Source organism: Dryobates pubescens, chromosome 20 (assembly GCF_014839835.1).
Source record: "Dryobates pubescens isolate bDryPub1 chromosome 20, bDryPub1.pri, whole genome shotgun sequence".
NCBI classification, from domain to species: domain Eukaryota; kingdom Metazoa; phylum Chordata; class Aves; order Piciformes; family Picidae; genus Dryobates; species Dryobates pubescens.
Window position 1 is genome coordinate 16,817,263 of NC_071631.1, and position 18,780 is coordinate 16,836,042.

Here is an 18,780-nt window from a genome sequence, read left to right on the forward strand (position 1 = left end):
AGCTCCAGCTCTGCCATTCTGGCTTGGCCTCTGGGAATCGGTATTCCTCTCTGCCAAACATACTCTCCAAGCAGTCTGGGATCCCTGCAGTTCCTCTGTCCCCCTTCTAAGCATGCCAGGATCCTTGCCAGAAATAAATCTGAAGGATGTCTGGATAGCAGTGTGCTGGACTGCAGCCCAGGCCTAGAGGGGAGGGCCAGGCTCAGCTTTGCTCCTGGTCCCTGATGTATGCACACACACATGGATCCTGCCTGCCTTCCACCTTTGTTGTCCAGTCCATTTTTCCAGAGGAGCAAAACTGTTGTGGGTGGCACATTTCTAGGGGGAGAGCTTGGCAGCCCAGGCTGCTCTCGGGGAGCTCTTGGCCAGCCTGACCAGAAACTCTTGACAGTCTTGGTGTGGAGGGCAGAGCAGGTGACAGTGTCTATGCTCTTGCTGATGTGTAGGAGAAGGCTACAACAGTGATAGAGCTCAAAAGTGATCCCAAAGTGAATGTGTTCAGTCTGTCATCACTCTGTGTCCCATTAAAATGCACCTCCTTAGCGGAGCACAGCTCTGACTGTGTGGGAGGCACTGTTTTCCCTCCTGCCATTGACAAATGGAAGGTTTCAGCCATGAGAACTTAGGAGCTGACAGCCTCAGTGTGCCATGTCTGTGCTGTTCCACTTAACCTGTCTATGTTCTTCCCTACCACCAAAAGCTCAGAGCTCCCAGGACCCTGGGTTGTATGGAGTCGTGCAGTCTGGGGACCATATTGGCCGTACCTGCGTGGTGAAGTGGTTCAAGCTGAAATCCAGTGGAGATGATGTGGAGGTTAGTGCAGGAGCCAGTGCCTGTTGGAACCAGCTAAGGGACTGCAGCCACAAAGCAGCAGGAGCTTCACAGACAAACACAACTAAACCTGGGAGTCGGCTCTGCAGCAGAGTTTGTCCTTGAGGATGGGAACAGCAATGTGCTTTTGGGCCTGGGAGGCTTAGCTGGAGGTGGTGTCACTTCATATTTATAGATGCCTGCAAGGCAGTCAAGACCAAGCAGAGGTTTACATCTCACAGTCAACATCAGGCTCTGATGTGAATGGTCTGCTGAAGTTGTCACAGACAGTGGTGCTTTCAGTTCACCATAAGAATTTTTCCTTCCCATGTCTTTGCTGGCTCTTGGAAAGAGAATCAGGCTGCTGCATGTTGTCCTGCCTTTCTCTGCACAGTCAGCCTAGTAACATTTTCCTGGGGCTTTGTATTTTGCAGAGCCTTGAGAGACTATGGTTGAGTTGGAGCTGAGAGGGGAACATAAGGCACACATCTGGTGTGCTGCTTTCTGCCTCAGGATGGGAGACCACACTGTGCTAACTGAGCATGGCCCTTTACACTCAGCAACCTGGCCTGGAGTTGTGCCCTCCACTGTGCCCACCTCTCATTATCTGTGGGCTCCTAGAGCTGCTCTTCCAGGAGAAATCAAAGGAAAGATGTTTGCCATTAGCTGACAAGTTTCTGGTCAAACACTTCCTTTCAAAAATCAACTCTAACCCTTTGGGCCTTAGAGAACTGCTGTGAGGAATCTGGCTGTGCAGAAGGGAATAAGAAGGGTTTTTTTCTTGCATGTCTCATGATCACAGTGAGGTGGAACCTGAAGTGAAGGTGAGGGTGAGCAGATGAGACACAGTATCTGCTTCCTCTCCTTGTTGTGCCTTGATTGATGTGCTACAGGAGGAGGAGGTGACCAAAAGGGACATTAGCAGCTCCCTGCTGCTGGAGCAACTGAACAGTGACAGGATATAAGACGAAGCCCTTGCAAGTGTTGGGGGTGTGCTCTGGAGTTGGGAGCAGCATGCTGGGGCTGAGGTGTGCTGGTTGTGTCTCTGCAGCTGATCGGGGAGGAGGAGGATGTGAGTGTCTATGACATTGCTGATCACCCTGACTTCCGCTTCCGCACCACCGACATCGTCATTCGCATCGGCAACTCGGACGGAGCCGCAGCGAAGGAGGACGAGGTGGGTTCTGGGCACAGATGTGTGACTGTCAGCAGGTCTTAGTGCAGACACTTGGAAGAGTCACTTAGCACCTCGTGGGCAGCCTAAACTCCCTAGCTTCCTATGGCTGTGTCGGTGTCCTCTGCTGCCATCGACTCCGAGTCTGATGGAGTCGTAACCTTGAAATCTTGGGACCTTGGTGACAGCCTCTGTGGCAGAGCAAGAACCCTGCTGAGACAAGAATCAAACACATGCCTGAGGGCTTAGGATTTCAGAGTAGCTTCTAATAGGAGGAGATTTTGTGCTCTCCTGAGCAAGAGTGAAGGTGGATTTGTCATGAAACCAGTGTCACTTGGCAACAGAGGACTGGGATTCTGGTTCCCATCTGAGTTGTTCTCTATGTGTTAATTTTGTTGAGCTGGGGGGGAAGAGGGAGCAAAGTGCAGAGGATGCATTCTTTGTTAGGTTTTCTTACTGTTCAGGAAAACACCACCAGTTCCTGAGCCTGCTGCCCTAAGAAGGGTTAAGAAGGTGCAGTGTGGCTCCAGTTTCAGCAGCAGGAAACACATCCCAGCTTGCCCAGCTGGCCTGAATAACCTTCCTCCAGTGGAAGGTGCTACTCACCTGCACACCCTGTGCCAGCTGTGGCTTGTCTGGTCACGCCTGCAGCCTCTGATGCTGGGTGTGGGAGCACAGGGCCAGCCGGTGGCACCCCACTAGAGGGCACCCCCATTCCGGGGACAGTGCTGTCCCCTCCCTGGCACTGGCACAGCCCCAGCCCTGCTGCCTGCGGAAAGGCCACAGCCCTGCAGTGGCCTCCATCCTGATGAGAAGTCAGGATCTGCTGCCAGCCCAGCCTTCCTGGTCCTCTCCTCTTCCAGGGGTGGACTTTTTCCCATCCCCATGGCAGTATTGTGGGATTTCTGTGCAGGATTCTTCTCCCCCTTGCCATGGGACCTCAAAGCTCCTGTCTCTTGTGCTGCAGGCATTGCTTTAGGTGGGTCTCTAGCCTGAGGAGTGTCTGCTTCTCCAAACCTTCCTGGCTGTGCACTGAAGTGCCTGGGAAGGAAGGAGGACTGACAAGCTGCTCTCTTGTTTCTGCAGCCGTCGGTGGGACAGGTGGCTCGAGTGGATGTCAGCAGCAAAGTGGAGGTGGTGTGGGCTGATAACACCAAGACTATCATCCTGCCTCAGGTGAGGTCCTGTTCCAGCTCACGATAGCCCTGTGATTCTTAGCTGAGTGAAAAGTCTTGTCTTTACATTTTGGGTGCAGAGAGATCCCCTGAGTGAGGGAACCTTGCTCCACTTACTGCTGCCTCCCCGTGTCACCGGGGGGCTTCCCCTGTATGTCAGCACAAGAAATCCTCCCTTTGTCAGGAGAACTGGGCAGCTAACTGGTCATCACTGCTCTACAACACAGAGAGCAGGGAGGTATGGGCAGACTGCTGCTCCTCTCACACACTACTCTGCATGTTCTGACCCCATCCCAGTGCCTGGCCTCCAGCACCTGCTGTGCTGCAGAGGGGATCATCAATTCTGACTTGAGCAGGAGCTCACTACGTTGCCCAACTGAGGCACCGCTGAAACACTGTGGTTTGTTCCGTCTTGCTTGTGGAATGGCACCATAGTGCTGGCCAAAGAAGCTCCTCCAGAAGCTGGACTACAGCCACAAATTGTCACCTTAGTTAGCCTGGAGATCAGACCCAAACAGCTTCCAGAGCAGAGACAGAAAAGGGTTGAGAGCAAGCTTAAAAACGCAGCCATAGCCATGCTGCTGATCCACTGGAGCCCCTTGCTTTGTCTTCTGCACTGCTGTTTTTACTGTACTGTCTTGTAACCTTATTCACTGCTCCACATACAGCTTCATCCCGTGCCTCCTCTCCTTGTTGCCTCAAATTAAGGCAGACAGCACAAAGATCAGAGAAGACCTGCTTCTGTAGGGTCCCATCTCCATCACGGAGGCAGAGAGCACCACAGCAGAGATGCCTCTGCGAGCAGAAACTACTCCCATCAAGATTTCTTTTTCAAGCCAGCAGCTCTGCATTAATTACAGTAGAACAGTCAATGCCTGCACTATGGCAGTGGGCTAGAGCCTCACAAAGCAGGCTGCTGTCTCCCTTCCCCCTGTCGTCACAGAGGCACAATCAGAGGTCTGCTGTGTGCTCCACAAAGGGCTGCTCACAGGCGGCGGTGCCGGGGCGCTGCGGTGCCGGGGCGCTGCGGCGCCTCCTGCCGTGTCACGCCGGGGCCTTCGATTCCGCTCCTCTGCCTAATGATGGGAGCTGGGGAAATGTCAGGAAGCATGAGTTATCAGTTGGCAAAACTGTGATTTATCAATGCCTGTCCATGTGCCCAGAGACAAGCTGTCTGGGTGTTTTTTCTCGGCTCTAAAAATAAAGATGGCATAACTGGCTAATTAACTTTCCAGCTGGGATTGGGATTAGCTTTGGAGGGCAGCGAGTTTTGATGGCTCTGCCTGCCTGCAGTCACTGCTGTTGAACCCAGCTAACCTCTGCTTGGCTGCCTGGCTCTGGGTGGCACAGAACTGGCTAACCAGTGCTGGGTTCAGTTCAGGGCTTTGACAAGCTGAGGCAGTGCCCATGTGCTCTAGCCTCTGGGGTCATATCTTGCAAGATTAAGAGGATTCTTGGGCTGTCATTCAAGTGTCAGAAACCTGCAGATAAAGTGCTTCACCTTGTAGCTCCTAACACAGCTCTGTAACGTTGTTGTTGCTCCCCTGCTGCTGTGTTGGGGCTCATACTAGCTTGTGCAGAAGCAGGATGATAAGATGTGAGGCTGGGTGGTGTGTGGATGGGTTCAGCTTCCAGTAGTGAGGGGAAAGGGAAGGTTTTATATAAGGGCTTATTCAGCAGCTTGGGTTTGGCTTCATTGTCCCAGCTGAATTTTAAGCAGCACTGACACACAAGAGCTAAAGCAGCCTAGCAAGGCTCTGACAGCAAGTGGTGTGTGCCACAGAAGAAGAAAGCTGGTATGGGAATGTTTGCCTGGTTCCAGCATTGTCTCTGTGGTAGGATGCAATGTGGAGGCAGCCAAACCAGAGCTCTGGGCCACCACAGCTGCTGGTGCAGAAGCAGGACCAGAAATACTAACTCCACTCGAGATACCCAACACCTTCTGAGCTAGCTCTGCATTCAGAAACCCTGGGGCTGTTTGGTGCCTGTGTGCACTTCTTGGTGGCTGGATCCCACCTAGGATTTGCTCCTGCTTTGAAAAGTATAGGATAGAGGTGCCCAGCTGATCCATATTCTGTGCTGCTCATCGATGAGCACATTCTCTGGGTCAAACAATCCACCCTGTACCGGGTGGAAGGGCTTGAAACAGCCCAACAAATTCTAGCTGGGAACTTCCTTTTCCTGGGGATTGTCTGCATGGGGGGGGGGGAAAAACCCCAAACACAACATACAAACTAAAACTGTGCTTCAGCCTAACTGCTGTGGTGTCTTTGTGACTCTGCTCTCCTCTAGCACTTGTACAACATTGAGTCAGAAATCGAGGAGTCAGACTACGATTCCGTGGACGGCAGCACCAGCGGAGCATCCTCAGAGTGGGAGGATGAAAGCGACAGCTGGGAGACAGACAATGGCCTCATGGAAGATGACCACCCCAAAATTGAGGAGCTGGAGCCTGAAGAGCCAGCAGCAGAGGAGGTAAAAAAAGTAGAGGAGCAAGTCCAGGGCGCCGTGGCTATGGCAGTTGTGGATCTTGCCGCGGAGAAAGCTGGCAAGGACGGAGCCCCAAAGAGCTTCCGGGAACTGAAGGAGGCCATCAAGATCCTGGAAAGCCTGAAAAACATGACTGTGGAGCAGCTGCTGACTGGCTCTCCCACCTCTCCAACTGTGGAGCTGGAAAAACCCACTCGGGAGAAGAAGTTCTTGGATGACATTAAAAAGCTGCAGGAAAATCTGAAGAAGACCTTGGATAATGTGGCTATTGCAGAGGAGGAAAAGATGGAAGCCATGGTGGAGACAGAGAAGAAAGAGGAAAAATCAGAGGCACAGACCCCAGTGAAGTCAGAGTGGCCCAGTGAGACACCAGTGCTCTGCCAGCAGAGTGGAGGCAAGCCTGGGGTCACCTTCACCAGTGCCAAGGGAGAAGTCTTCTCCGTGCTGGAGTATGCTCCAGGTGAGTGTCCTTCAGTCCAGTGTAGGCTGCTGTGTCCTTCACTGCTGTCCTGCAGCGTTTCTTTCTCCACAAGCTTCCCTTGTAGGCCTTTTGGAAGGAGTGTCCTCTCCTCCTTCCTAGTCCTTTGCACAGCACATTAACCTGGGGAGGAGGAATTAAGACAACTTCTACAGCACAGTCTGTTGTGGGACTGAAACCTGGCTTTTGGACGGCATCGCTGGGCCACTACCACAGCTTCTGAAGCCACAGAATTTGGGCAGCTTCTTTGTCCATGTTGGCAACTGACTTGGGAGGGCTGTGGAGATGAGTTGCTTCCCATGGCAGATTGATTCTTGAAAGCTCCAGGGTTTGTTCAGGCTCTTGTGGTAGAGCAGCAGAGCAGGAACAGCTGGTGTTCTTGTGCTGGGTGTCCTCAGTGGGTGAGTGTCCTTGTTCACTTGTGCCAATGTTCACCAGCCAAAAATAAAAGAGAGCATCTGGTTGTGTGTGGAGCATTGGTGACAGCAGAGCCCAAGGTGCTTGGTGAGCCAGGCCTGGGAAGGAAAGGTGGCCAAGCTGTTCTGAGCCTGCAGGTGTGTGGAAATCAAGGTGGGGAGCTGTGCTCAGGTTTTGCAGTGGAAGTGTCACCACTTTGGTGTGATGCATCATTGTCCCAGCTGTGGGCTGGGGCTCCTTGAGGGGCACAGGGACAGTGTTTTGTGGGACCATGAGAACAGGAGGTGCAGCTTGTGGGGAAAAATCAATCTCCAGGCTGCCTTCCTGGCTCAGCACCAGCGTCAACCCTTCTCTTCCAGATTCCAGGTTTAGATCTGGCTCCACAAGGAACCTCTGGCAGTTTCCAAAGGCAGGCTTTAATCCTGGTCTCCTCCTTGCCCCACAGATACCCATGCCTTCAAGAAAATGGAATTCCAGCCCCCAGAAGCAAAGAAGTTCTTCAGCACTGTGCGGAAGGAGATGGCTCTCCTGGCCACCTCCCTGCCCGATGGCATCATGGTTAAAACCTTCGAGGATCGAATGGCAAGTGCCTGGGTGTCAGTGCTGGGCTGCCTCTGGAATCCCCTGCTTGGCCTTAATCCCTTGCATTAGAGCTTCAGGAATGTGTGCAGCACGTGGGGCATGGCTGTAATTACAGTGAAGGGCTGCTTTAGCCTGCCCCGGGACAAGGTAGCAAGGAACAGGGAGCTCTTGAGTGCAGGAAGCCTGGTTTGGGTGCTTTGGCTGTCTCACCAAGCAGCAAAGGCAGGAGGGCAGCCAGCAAGGGGCTGGGGTAAGCAGTGAACAGCTTGGGGGTTGCTGGCTGCCCAGATCCAAAGGTTCACTCTGCCTTCAAGCTGTGGTAGCAGTGCAACTTGTAAAGGGAAGGTGCCCTGGGATGTTTGCCATTGGAATGTGCTGCCCAGGGAGGTGGTGGAGTCACCGTCCCTGGAGGTGTTCAAGGGGGGATTGGATGTGGCCCTTGGTGCCGTGGTTTAGTCATGAGGTCAGTGGTGACAGGTTGGACTCAATCTTTGAGGTCTCCTCCAACCTTGGTGATTCTGTGTTGCTTGAGCTGACTCTTGCAAGGGCTGTGGTGCCCCTCAGTTTAGGAAGGAGGTTGACTTGCAGGAATGAGTCCAGAGAAGAGCAACAAAGTTGGTGAGGGGTTTGGAACACAAGCCCTATGAGGAGAGGCTGAGGGAGCTGGGGTTGCTTAGCCTGGAAAAGAGGAGACTCAGGGGTGACCTTATTGCTGTCTACAACTCCCTGAAGGGAGGTTGTAGACAGGCGGATGTTGGTCTCTTCTCCCAGGCAGCCAGTACCAGAACAAGAGGACACAGTCTCAGGCTGCGCCAGGGGAGGTTCAGGCTGGATGTTAGGAAGACGTTCTATACAGAGAGAGTGATTGCCCATTGGAATGGGCTGCCTGGGGAGGTGGTGGAGTCACCATCATTGGAGGTGTTCAGGAGAAGACTTGATGGGGTGCTTGGTGCCGTGGGTTAGTTGTTTGGGTGGTGTTGGATTGGTTGATGGGTTGGACGCGATGATCTTGAAGGTCTCTTCCAAGCTGGTTTATTCTATGTAACCCTGTCCCCTCTGCCCCTTTGTGTAAAGAGAACCTGCTGAGGCAGGAGGAGGTTTCACAGTGCCTGGCTTTTCTTGCCTCTGCCCCCAGGATCTCTTCTCAGCACTTATCAAAGGCCCCACACGCACGCCCTACGAGGATGGGCTCTTCCTCTTCGACATCCAGCTCCCCAACATCTACCCTGCTGTGCCGCCGCTCTTCCGCTACCTCTCCCAGTGCAGCGGGAGGCTGAACCCCAACCTCTACGACAACGGCAAAGTCTGTGTCAGCCTCCTGGGGACGTGGATAGGCAAGGTAAGGCTTCCATCCGCCCCAGGTGGTGCCAGGCTGCTTTGGGAACAAGCCTCTTCCTGCCAGGCTGAGTCCTGGGTGACTTTCTGGTCGCAGGTGGTGCTTGAGCTGGAGAGGATGTGGCTTTTGGGGTCTGTTCTAGATGTCTGGAGCAGGTGACTGGTGGCGTTTAGATTCTCCTGGGACTATATTTGGCTCTTGTCCTTCCTTGATGAGAAGCCTGTGGTCAGACAAGCTGAGCTGTGTCATGCTTGGACAGAGCAGAGATGGCAACACCAGCATGGGAGCTTCTCCTCTGATTTGGGTCTCTGCCCCTACACTTCCAGACTCATGAGTGTGGCACCAAGTCCAGCTGGAGACTTGGAATAAGCAGAGCCAGGGAAATGCTGCATTGGGCAGGGTAGATCAAGAAGGCAGCTGGGGAGGGGCTGGAAGTGGTGTGTAGAACTAGACCATTCCAGGCAGAACTGGCCTGATGGCAGGGGGGGAAAAAAGACAGATGGATTGGAGCAGTGGGACACCAGCACAGCATGTGCTTGTCCCTTGTTCCCCAGGGACAGGAATGCAGAGAAACTGGGGCCTTGCTTCATCCAACATTCTCACAGAGCAAACTGTTTGTGCTTCAGCCCTTTAATACATGTGTGTGTGTGTGTGTGTTTCAGGGAACAGAAAGGTGGACCAGTAAATCCAGCCTGCTTCAAGTGCTCATCTCCATCCAAGGTAAATGTTCCTGCAGAGCCTGTGGGACAGGAACAGGCAGAGAGAGGAGGGGATGCAGGTTTGGGGCTTGGAGAGGAGCACACAAATGGGATCATAGAATGATAGAATTGTCAGGGTTGGAAGAGACCTCAAGGATCATCCAGTTCCAACCCCCCTGCCTCAGGCAGGGACACCTCACACTGGATCAGGTTGCTCAGAGCCCCATCCAGTCTGGCCTTAAAAACCTCCAGGGATCTGCCACCCCAGCTGGGTTAGTGCTGCTTTGTGCTCTCACCTTGCTGGACAAAGCAGTGTCCTTATCTCTCCCATTCAGCAGTCCAAGCAGGTGCAAGCTTTTCTCATGCTCTGCTTCTTGGCTGCCTCCCAGCTCTCTGACACAATGCCTTCCCTTCTTCTCACTGCAGCAGCTGAGCACAGAGCTGTTCTGCTTGTTATTCTGAGCTGACAAAGGTGAAGCCCTGCATCCTCAGCCAGTTACCAAAGTTGGTTGAAGTTGCTAAACTGGGCTTCACTCTCAGGACTGTTTTTCATCCCCTCTGAGTCACCTGCCCAGCCTACACTGGGCACATTTTTGCACACCATGGTGGTGTTTGTGCTCCTTCTGAAGCAGAGAAGAATCAAGGGTGTGTCCAGACCAGCCCCAGGGCTTCCTGCCACAGGGCTTTGCCCTGCCACATCTAGTTTGAGGGCAGGCAGACTAAAGCAAATCTCTTCCTCAAGGCCAGCTTTCTGTGCAGGCATGTGACTTGAGAAACCTTTGACACAGAGCAAGGGTTCCTGCAGATAGCTGCTGCTACTCCTTGGAAGTCTCACAGTCCACCTTGTCTCTTCCTGGTGGATGAGCACCACAAGAAAAGCCTTTTGTCATTTACAAGGATGAGCCTCCAAATTTAGAGAAGGAAATGCTAAATGTTTTACTGGAGTAACTTGGTGCTAGTGAAAAATCTCCCCTTCCCTCCCTCCTGCCTGGGCTTTCAGGGACTCATGATCTCACCTCCACCAGCTCTAATGCAGCTTGTGGCTGGCTGCCAGCAGCCTGGCAGTGTTAGTGCCATTGCTACATACATAAAATTACTTTAAACCAGAAGCAAGTGAGGGAAAGCTTGGTATGGGTGACTTGTCACAGGGTTCTCTGTCTCAGAGCTGCACTGCCTGATGGGACTGTGCTGGATAGGGTAGGACCTGGCCAGCTCAAAGCCTTTTGCTGAGGATTGGCCTTTGTTCTGTTTAAGAGGGAGGGAAAAGAAACTGCTTATGAAAGGGGAAGAAAAGGCAAACAAAGTTTTGGGTGTGTTTGTAGGGTTTTGGGTAGGAGGGGGGCGGGAAGGGAAAGGAGAAGGAGCTTTGAAACCTTCCCTTGCTGCCCTTTTGACCTCTTGTTCATGCCCTCTGCATCACACTTGTGGGAGACTGTTCTTGCCAGCCAAGGAATCGTAGAATGGTCTGGGTTGAAAGGCACCTCCAAAGGTCATCTAATCCAACTCCCAAGGATCTTGAGTGACCCTCTTGGTGATGTCCTAGGTGCCTCCTGTCCTAGAAGCAGCCCACTGACCCATTCCCGTGAGTGTTCCCCCTGCCAGACCAGTCCACTGCATCTTGCAGGTTCCTAGTTCTAACACACTTGAAGCCAGAGCTTGGCTTCCCTGCAGTGCCTTCTGCAGCCTCTGCTGCCAGCCTTGAGCTGACAGTGGCTGTGTGGTTATGAGTGAAGCTGATGGGAACCCCTTCAGCAAGGCATTGCTGGGGTCCCCTCAGCAAAGTGCTGGTGGAACACTTCAACCTCAACCAACTTGGCAGAAATCAGGGCCTGGCAGCCTCTGACCATTCGCAGTTCAGCTCCTCTACTCCATTCTGGTGAGATCCCACCTGGAGTACTGTGCACAGTTCTGGACCCCCTGTTACAGGAAGGATCTGGAGGTGCTGAAGTGTGTCCAGAGAAGGGCCATGAGGATGAGCAGAGGGCTGCAGCTGCTCTGCTATGGAGACAGACTGAGAGAGTTGGGGCTGTTCAGTCTGGGGAGGAGAAGGCTCCAAGGAGACCTTGTTGTGGCCTTCCAGGATCTGAAGGGGGCCTACAAGAATGCTGGGGAGGGACTTTTCAGGGTGTCAGGGAGTGATAGGACTGGGGGGGATGGAGCAAAACTAGAAATGGGCAGATTCAGATTGGATGTCAGGAGGAAGTTGTTCCCCATGAGGGTGGTGAGACACTGGCACAGGTTGCCCAGGGAGGTGGTGGAAGCCTCTTGCCTGGAGGTTTCTGCATCCAGGCTGGATGTGGCTGTGAGCAACCTGCTGCAGTATGAGGTGTCCCTGGCCACGGCAGAGGGGTTGGAACTGCCTGATCCTTGAGGTCCCTTCCAACCCTGACCATTCCACGATTCCTCCTGGTCACCCCTTGGTGTCGTGTGCCGGCAGGTCTCATCCTGGTGAACGAGCCCTACTACAACGAGGCAGGCTTCGACAGCGACCGGGGCCTGCAGGAGGGCTACGAGAACAGTCGCTGCTACAACGAGATGACCCTGATCCGGGTGGTGCAGTCCATGATGCAGCTGCTGCGCAGGCCGGTGGAGGTCTTCGAGCATGAGATCCGGGAGCACTTCCGCTGCCACGGCTGGCGCCTGGTGTCCCGCATCGAGTCCTGGCTGGAGACCAACGAGCTGGTGGAGCGCAGCCACGAACAGGCCAACGGCGCGGATTCGGCCTCCCTGCTCTCCGCCTGCGGCGCCCTGGCCGACAGCCCCGGGGACAATGCGGAGCAGGGGGCGGCCGCGGAGCTCTCCGACTCGGCGCCGGACGGGAAGGAGGAGCCGGACGAGGCGGAGCTCGGCGCCGCCGCCGCCTCCTCCGTGGCCGGCGCTGGGGAGCCCCAGCAGCACTCGGACTCGGAGAGCACAGGCCAGGCCAGGGGCTCAGAGCCGGCCAGAGACCGAACGGACGAGGGGAAGGCTGCCCAGGACTCTGCCTCGCAGCCCAGCGTGAAACCAAAGAAAAGGAGAAAGAGCTACCGGAGCTTCCTCCCGGAGAAGAGCGGCTACCCCGATATCGGGTTCCCCCTCTTCCCCCTCTCCAAGGGGTTCATCAAAAGCATCCGTGGTGTCTTGCAGCAGTACCGGGCTGCCTTAGCAGGGGCCAACATCCCAGAGTGGACAGAGGACAAATAAATGGTCGGGTTAGGGACAGGCAGGTGCAGGGGAGAAGGGAAAGCAGCAGAAAGGAAATTGGCAAACGCTGTTACCAGAAACCAGCTTCTCCTTCCAGCTTTTCTTCCTCAGCTTGGTTTGTTCCAAAGAAGGTGGTAGTAGGCCTGATCGCTCCTCCGAGGAAAGGTTGTCTCAGCATGAATAACTCTTTGCCCCCAGCCCTTCTCCCTTCCCCCTGTCCCACGTCACGTGCTCCTCTTGCCAGTTTGACCCTGCAACGGTAAGATTTGAGACCTGCACAGCAGCAGTCTTGCAGCCACATTCCCTCTGCACTTTCATCTTGGGGCACCTTTCCACACAAGGACTCTTCCCACCCAACGCTACCTCCCCAGGAGTTAGTTCTGGTGGGGCTGAAGCCGGGAGAAGCGGTCGCTGCAGTGTCTGGAAGCGAAGGGCAATGCCCTCCCAGTCTTTCATTTTTCTCTGCCTTACCATGGGTTTTATGAAGTCTGCCCCAGCTTATTGTGTTTAGACATTGGGTTGTGTTTGCATGGAAGTTGTCCACACCACGTGGAGTTGCTCTAGTCTTAGTTGTTCACTGATAGCTACGGAGTTCTTCTGATCAGGACTTGGTAGGCAGAGCCAGAGCTCAGCTCTGGCACTTGTGCTGCTCTGGTGGTGCTGTGGGGTTTCCATCTAATTCTGCAACTTCTGGCTAGTCTTCTGGATGCAGTTCAGTCATCCTCACCTCTTTCTCCAGAGTAAGGCAAACCTCCCTCTCCCCACCACACATGCCTGTTGTCTAGGAGTACACAGGATTGAGGGCTCTGCCCTCCTCACTTGAGGTATCCACATCTTCGTTCCCAGCCTTGCTGGGCTGTCACACAGCACTGCACCTCACCTGGATCCCTCCCTCACCTGGGCAGGTGGCAGCAAGGGGTCTTGGGGTGTAGATCTAGCAGCAAGTCTGGTGGTGAGCCTGGCACAGCTGCTGTTTCTCTCTCCCTGGGCTGTAGATGGGCATTTCAGAGCTGTTTGAGCCAGGGCCACCCGAGGGCAAGGCACTGCCATGTCCTGACAAGGTCCTCTTGTAGCAGCGGCAGTTAGTGACTGCTCTGTGCTGTTACTCACCCAGCAGCTAGAGCACATCAGACACTGGAGTGCACTCTTATCAGGTCCTTCCCTTGCCAGCCATTTCCTGTGGTGGTCTGGGTCTGCTGTGGCTGGCAGTGCCATGGGCATAGCCTGTGCCGTGCCCGATTGCTGCAGCAGAGACAGGGCTGGTAGGGTCAGCCCATGTGTCAGCAGCGAGAGCTGCCCAAGCTGTGAGCACTTTGAAGCAGTGACCAGAGCCTCCTGGTCAAGACACCTCCTTGAAGCCTCTTTCTCTGTGCACTTATCTCACTTCTGGAGCTGGGAGACTTCCCTCCAGCTCTGCTGAGCTTAGGCACTGGAGAAGCACCTGCTTAGCATCCATGTGGAGCACAGTCTGTCAGGGAGAGTCCATTGGTCCTTCCAGCTGGCACAGGGAGCTGCTGGTGCCAAACTTCCCAGGGAGGAGTTGGGCTGAGCAGTCAGCTCTGCCAGAAGTGAAGATGGAGCCAACACTGTCCTTTGCTCTAGCTCAGTATGGCTGTGTCTTTCCCCCCCAGCCAGGCCAGGACCTCATTTTGGAAGGGAGAAGAGCAGGTGGATCTCAGCAGGTTTGCACAGTGCTTTCTGCTCCTTGAAACGCCAGGGTCTGCACCCGCATCCCCCCACCTGGCTCCTCTGTGCCTGGCTCCTCTCCGTGCCTGCTATCTCCAGCTGCTCCCACGTTGTTGCCGAGCTGGGGGGTGACTCTGTGAAGCCCTTTGTGTCATCACCCACTGCTGGCACTTGGGAAGGCAGGTCCTGGTGCTCCGGAGGAAGCAGAGCTTAGCTGTGAAGGAAGACCTGGGCCTGCAGAGCTCTCCCAGCACTTGTCTGCAGGTGGATCTGGTCCTGCTCCAGCACAGGGAGCCTTCCCTGTCTGGCAGCGTGGCAGATCCCCAGTGGGGTGCAGGGAGATGCTGTGAGCCCCAGGCAGGGCAGCTGGAGCTGCCCATGGCACTCAGGGCTGCGTTCTGGCCGTGGCTGGTGTGGATGAATGAGACCTTTTGCGCCAGGAGCGGAGGTGGCTCCAAAATGCAGGGGGCCGGCTGGGGCAGAGGGGTGAGGCTGCTGCTGCAGGGCAGGGGAAGGGCAGGCTGAGAGGCTCGTTCCACAAATGATTAAGCCTCTTACTCACCAGACAAAACTCTGGTTGGTGACCTACAGATGGCTAGTGATCCACAGATGCTGACTTGGTCGCTGTGCCAGGCTGTCCTCGGCCCCGCTGACCAGGGAGGAAAAGAGAAGAGCCCTTCAGGGCTGAGCCGCGGCTGGGAGGGATGGAGGAGGCTGCCTGCTTTGCCCCCCCCCTTTACTCCCTGCAGCTCTCCTCTCATGAGGAAGGTGCTGGCAGGGACTGGTCACGCTGCTCAAGTCCTCCCCTCGGCCCAAGAAGTCTCTTTGGCTTTCCTCTGGTTATATAATCAAGAGCTTTTGCACAGGTTCCTGGGGCTTCCCACCGAGGAGGCCTCTCTTGGCCTTCTGGAAGGGGGGGGGGGAAGGGGGTGGGAATGCTGCTCCCCAGCTGCCCTGGCTGTGTCCCACACCGAGGCCCTGCACAGAGGTTTACAGATCTTATTATTTTTGTTTTGTTTTGTTTTCTAAAAGCTTTTGATAATGTGAAGCTCCTGGGTGGTGAGGTTGGTGGTGAGCACACTGCAGCTACTACGTCATTTCTTCATTTGGGGGGAGGGGGAGGGGAGAGGGTTGGTTGGGGATGGTTTGGTTTTGGGTTTGTTTTGGGGTTTGTTTTTTTTTTTCCTTGTATGTATGTACTATTTAAGGGGTAAGGAAATTTAAAAGGCTTAAAAAAAAAAAATACCTTAATAATAATAAAAAAAAAAAACACTGAAAAAAGGAAAAAAGAAAAAAAAAAAAAAGCCAAAGCATGATGCATATTGTTAGCCTTAAAACTGGCTACATGACTGTGTGATGTACAAATGAGAGCAGCCTGTAACTGTTTTAAGTGCTGAGGGGGGGGTTTGGGGAGGGGGGAGGAGAGGGGGTGGGGAGGGGGGAAAAAAAAAAACAACCCAGAAGCATTCACCAGGGAAAAAGGAAAACAAAAATCAGTTTGTAGCCTGGATCCTGTACAGTATTTAATGAAACTTCAAAACAAACCCACCCACCTCCCCCCCCAAAAAAAGAGGGGAAAATAGGGGAGGGAAAAAAGGAGGGGGGGGGAAATGAGGAGGGAGGGGGGAAATGAGGAAGGGGGGGGTGGGGGAAGACAACAACAACAACAGCAAAAATAAAGGGCAAACCACAACCCCACAACCAGACCCTGACTGTTGAGGCCATGCTTTAGAGGTGTGTTGTTCCTGTGCAGATGTGGATGCTTGGTTGCTTATACAATATCTGTATAAAGTGCTGTGTGACCATTAAAACTTTTGTTTTTTACCTGCAGAAGGTTTGGTTTGGTTTTGTTGGGGTTTGGGGTGTTTGTTTTTTTTCTGTTGGGTTTTTGGGGGTGATTTGGTTTGGTTTGGCTAACTGAGGTGTAACAAAAGAGGGAAGATGAGTTGCCATTAAATTTCGTTGCCTCCGTGAGTGCTTCTGACTCTTGGTCTCTTTCTCGCCCCCTTGGCGCTTGCTGGGGCTTTGGTGTGCGTCCTGGTGCCAGGCTCTGGGCTGAATGGGATGTGGGGAGAGGGCAGCGAGTCCAGAGGGAGCCAGGCAGGGCTGGCAGCAAGGGGCCTAGGTTGGAAGGGACCTTAGAAATCAACTCCTCCAACCTCCCCGCCATGGGCAGGGACACCTCTCAACTAGACTCAGCTGCTCAAGGCCCCATCCAGCCTGGCCTAGAATATTCCCAGGGAGGAGGTATCCACAGCATCCCTGGGCAGCCTATTTCAGAGTCTCACCACCCTTGCACTGAAGAACTTCTTCCTAAGATCCAGTCTAAGCCTCCTCTCCCTCAGCTTCAAACCATTCCCCCTTGTCCTGCCTCTAGACACCCTTATGAAAAGTCCCTCTGCATCATCTCTTCAGCTACTGGAAGCAGCTCTAAGGTCCCCCTGGAGCCTGCTCTAGGCTGAACAACCCCAGCTCTCCCTCAGCCTGCCCTCACAGAGGTGTTCAGCTCCCTGCAGTCCTGACTCCCAGGGCATCTGTCAGGCTTGGGGCTTATTTTTGATGCTTTTTGCTGGCACATGGTGGATGCAGCCTGGCCTGTGTGTGGCTCAGCACAGCTGCTGGCTCAGCTGGCAGCTGGGGCCAGGGCAAAGCACTGGTGAGGCTGCACCTTGAATACTGGGTTTGGTTTTGAGGGGCCCCTCCTCAAGAAGAACACTGAGGTGCTGGAACAGCTCCACAGTAGGGCACCAATGCTGGTGAAGGGTCTAGAGCGTAAGTCTTGTGAGAAGCAACTGAGGGACCTGGGGTGGTTCAGCCTGGGAAAAAAACGAGGCTGAGGCTGACAGGGTTCAGTGGTGACCCGGCAGTGCTGGGTTGATGGTTGCACTTGATCTGAAAGGTCTCTTCCAACCTAACCAATTCTGTGGTTCTATGAGAAGCCTTTGTAGACAAACCCACCCCACCCCCAAAGGCAGCTCTGCCCTGGTAGTGCCTTCCCAGCCCCTCAACTCAGGGCACAGGTAAGTGTGATGAGAGGCAAACACAGCCATGGTCAGGCTGCTGTGGCCAAGGCGTCTTGGACCTCCTGGGTGTGAGTGGGTGTTTCACCCTTGTGATACCCTTGCAGGCTTTCCTCTGCCTGCAAGCAGAGGAGGTGGGCAGCAGTGTCAGTGTGATTGCTGGAGTTGTTCAAATAGTCAGCATCTGGAGCATACCTTTGGAGCTGCTGCATCTCCCTTGGGTCTTGGGAGTGAGGGACTGCACAGGAGAAGTTGTTGGGGAGAACCCCAGGGCTGCTGGCTGACAGGTTTTGGAAGCAGGCTGGGTGAGGGCAGAGACCCAGCAACACCTGGGAAAGGAAGGGTTAGAGAGATCCCAACCAACCTCAAGCTGTGAACAGCGCAACCATCCCTGGGAGAGGCTGGGAGGAGACTCCAGGGAGCCTTTTAGGTGCTTCAGACCCAAAGGGCTCAGCTCTGGTGAACTGTCCTGCTTGACAGGGACAGCCAAGAGCCCTGAGCGCATTCCCTGCCCTGGGCTCTCCCTGCAGCCTCCTCGGGGCCGTGGCAGCTCTTGGATGTGGTTGCAGAGTTCAGTGGAGGATTGCTGAGCTCGTTTTTGCACCTGGCCTGATGCCACTGGGGAAAGAGCTTTATTTTGGGAGGTGCTTCCCAGCTGCTGCTGCCTTGCTGGCCGGGGAACAGGAACGAGTGGGGCCATGAGGGAGGGGGAACAATCGTGCTCTTCTTTCCCGGTTCTGCAATCCTAATTGCATAGTTTGCAGATGAATAAATGCAAACAGCCACCACTGTTTACTCATCTTGTACTTGAGCACTCTAAATGAGATTTAATTACTGCAATTTTATACCAGACAGGCTGAGCAATCCCCCTCCAGGCAAACCCTTGGGCTGGGACCTGTTGCAAGGCTCCAGCTGGCCCCAGGCTGCCCTGGGAAGGGGATGTCTGAGCTCCATATAGGGCCCCCCACTCCCAGCAGAAAGCCAAACGCTCAACTCCAACATCCCCTCCTTGAACCTCTTCCATGACCCTTCCCTGCTCTCCCTCGCAGGCACTCGCTGAACCTTCCCCAGGATGCCCCAAAGCGTCACGGGGGCGGGGGGGGAGGCTGAGCCCCCTGCACTCACAGATTGCACTGGGTTGGGCGGGACCCTCAAAAGCCACCTCGTCCAATCCCCCTGCAGGCAGCAGGGACACCTCCAACTCCATCAGGCTGCCCAGGGCCGCAGCAAGTCCGGTCTTGAATGTCTCCAGGGGTCCTCAACCACATCCCTGGGCGACCAGCCCCTGTGAGGCTGAGCAGGGAGGCCCTGAGGTACCCCAAAATGGGGGTTGGTGGCAGCGATGCCCTGTGTCCCGCCACCGACGCATGTCCCTTGGGAGCACCGCTCCTGGGGCCACCGCTCCGCACTGCTCCTGGCCGCAACATAAGCGTGGTCGAGCAGCGTGGGCAGGATGCTAGGGAGCCAAAGGCCACGGCGCTGAGCTAAACCCATCTTGACAGCGGCTTGGGCAGGCTGTGTGTGAGCCCAGCCTGGGGTGACAGCACCACAGCCCTCCCCCTGCCCCCAGCCCCGCCCCTGCCCACAGCCCCCGGCTCAGAGTGAAAACCCAGAGGGGATTTTTAGGGTGGGGGTTGGTGGTTTTTTTGCAAACTCTAGGTATTTATTGCATTTCTCACAAGAATAAACTCTGCTTCTACAGGAAGCTTCGGGTACAAACATTCTTCTTTT

The 18,780-nt window shown here is 54.6% G+C and overlaps 1 protein-coding gene across 1 annotated transcript in view; it reads left to right on the plus strand.

Moving 5' to 3' along the window:
• UBE2O (ubiquitin conjugating enzyme E2 O) overlaps positions 1-12,670 on the plus strand; it is a 71,501-nt gene extending 58,831 nt beyond the window's left edge. The window contains exons 11-18 of the mRNA XM_054170703.1: positions 701-813; positions 1,862-1,987; positions 3,071-3,160; positions 5,452-6,109; positions 6,990-7,126; positions 8,262-8,465; positions 9,125-9,182; positions 11,598-12,670. Of these exons, the coding sequence (XP_054026678.1) occupies positions 701-813; positions 1,862-1,987; positions 3,071-3,160; positions 5,452-6,109; positions 6,990-7,126; positions 8,262-8,465; positions 9,125-9,182; positions 11,598-12,343 (2,132 nt within the window). The 3' untranslated portion in view covers positions 12,344-12,670. The remainder of the gene's footprint in view (positions 1-700; positions 814-1,861; positions 1,988-3,070; positions 3,161-5,451; positions 6,110-6,989; positions 7,127-8,261; positions 8,466-9,124; positions 9,183-11,597) is intronic.
• Positions 12,671-18,780: the final 6,110 nt, after the last annotated feature.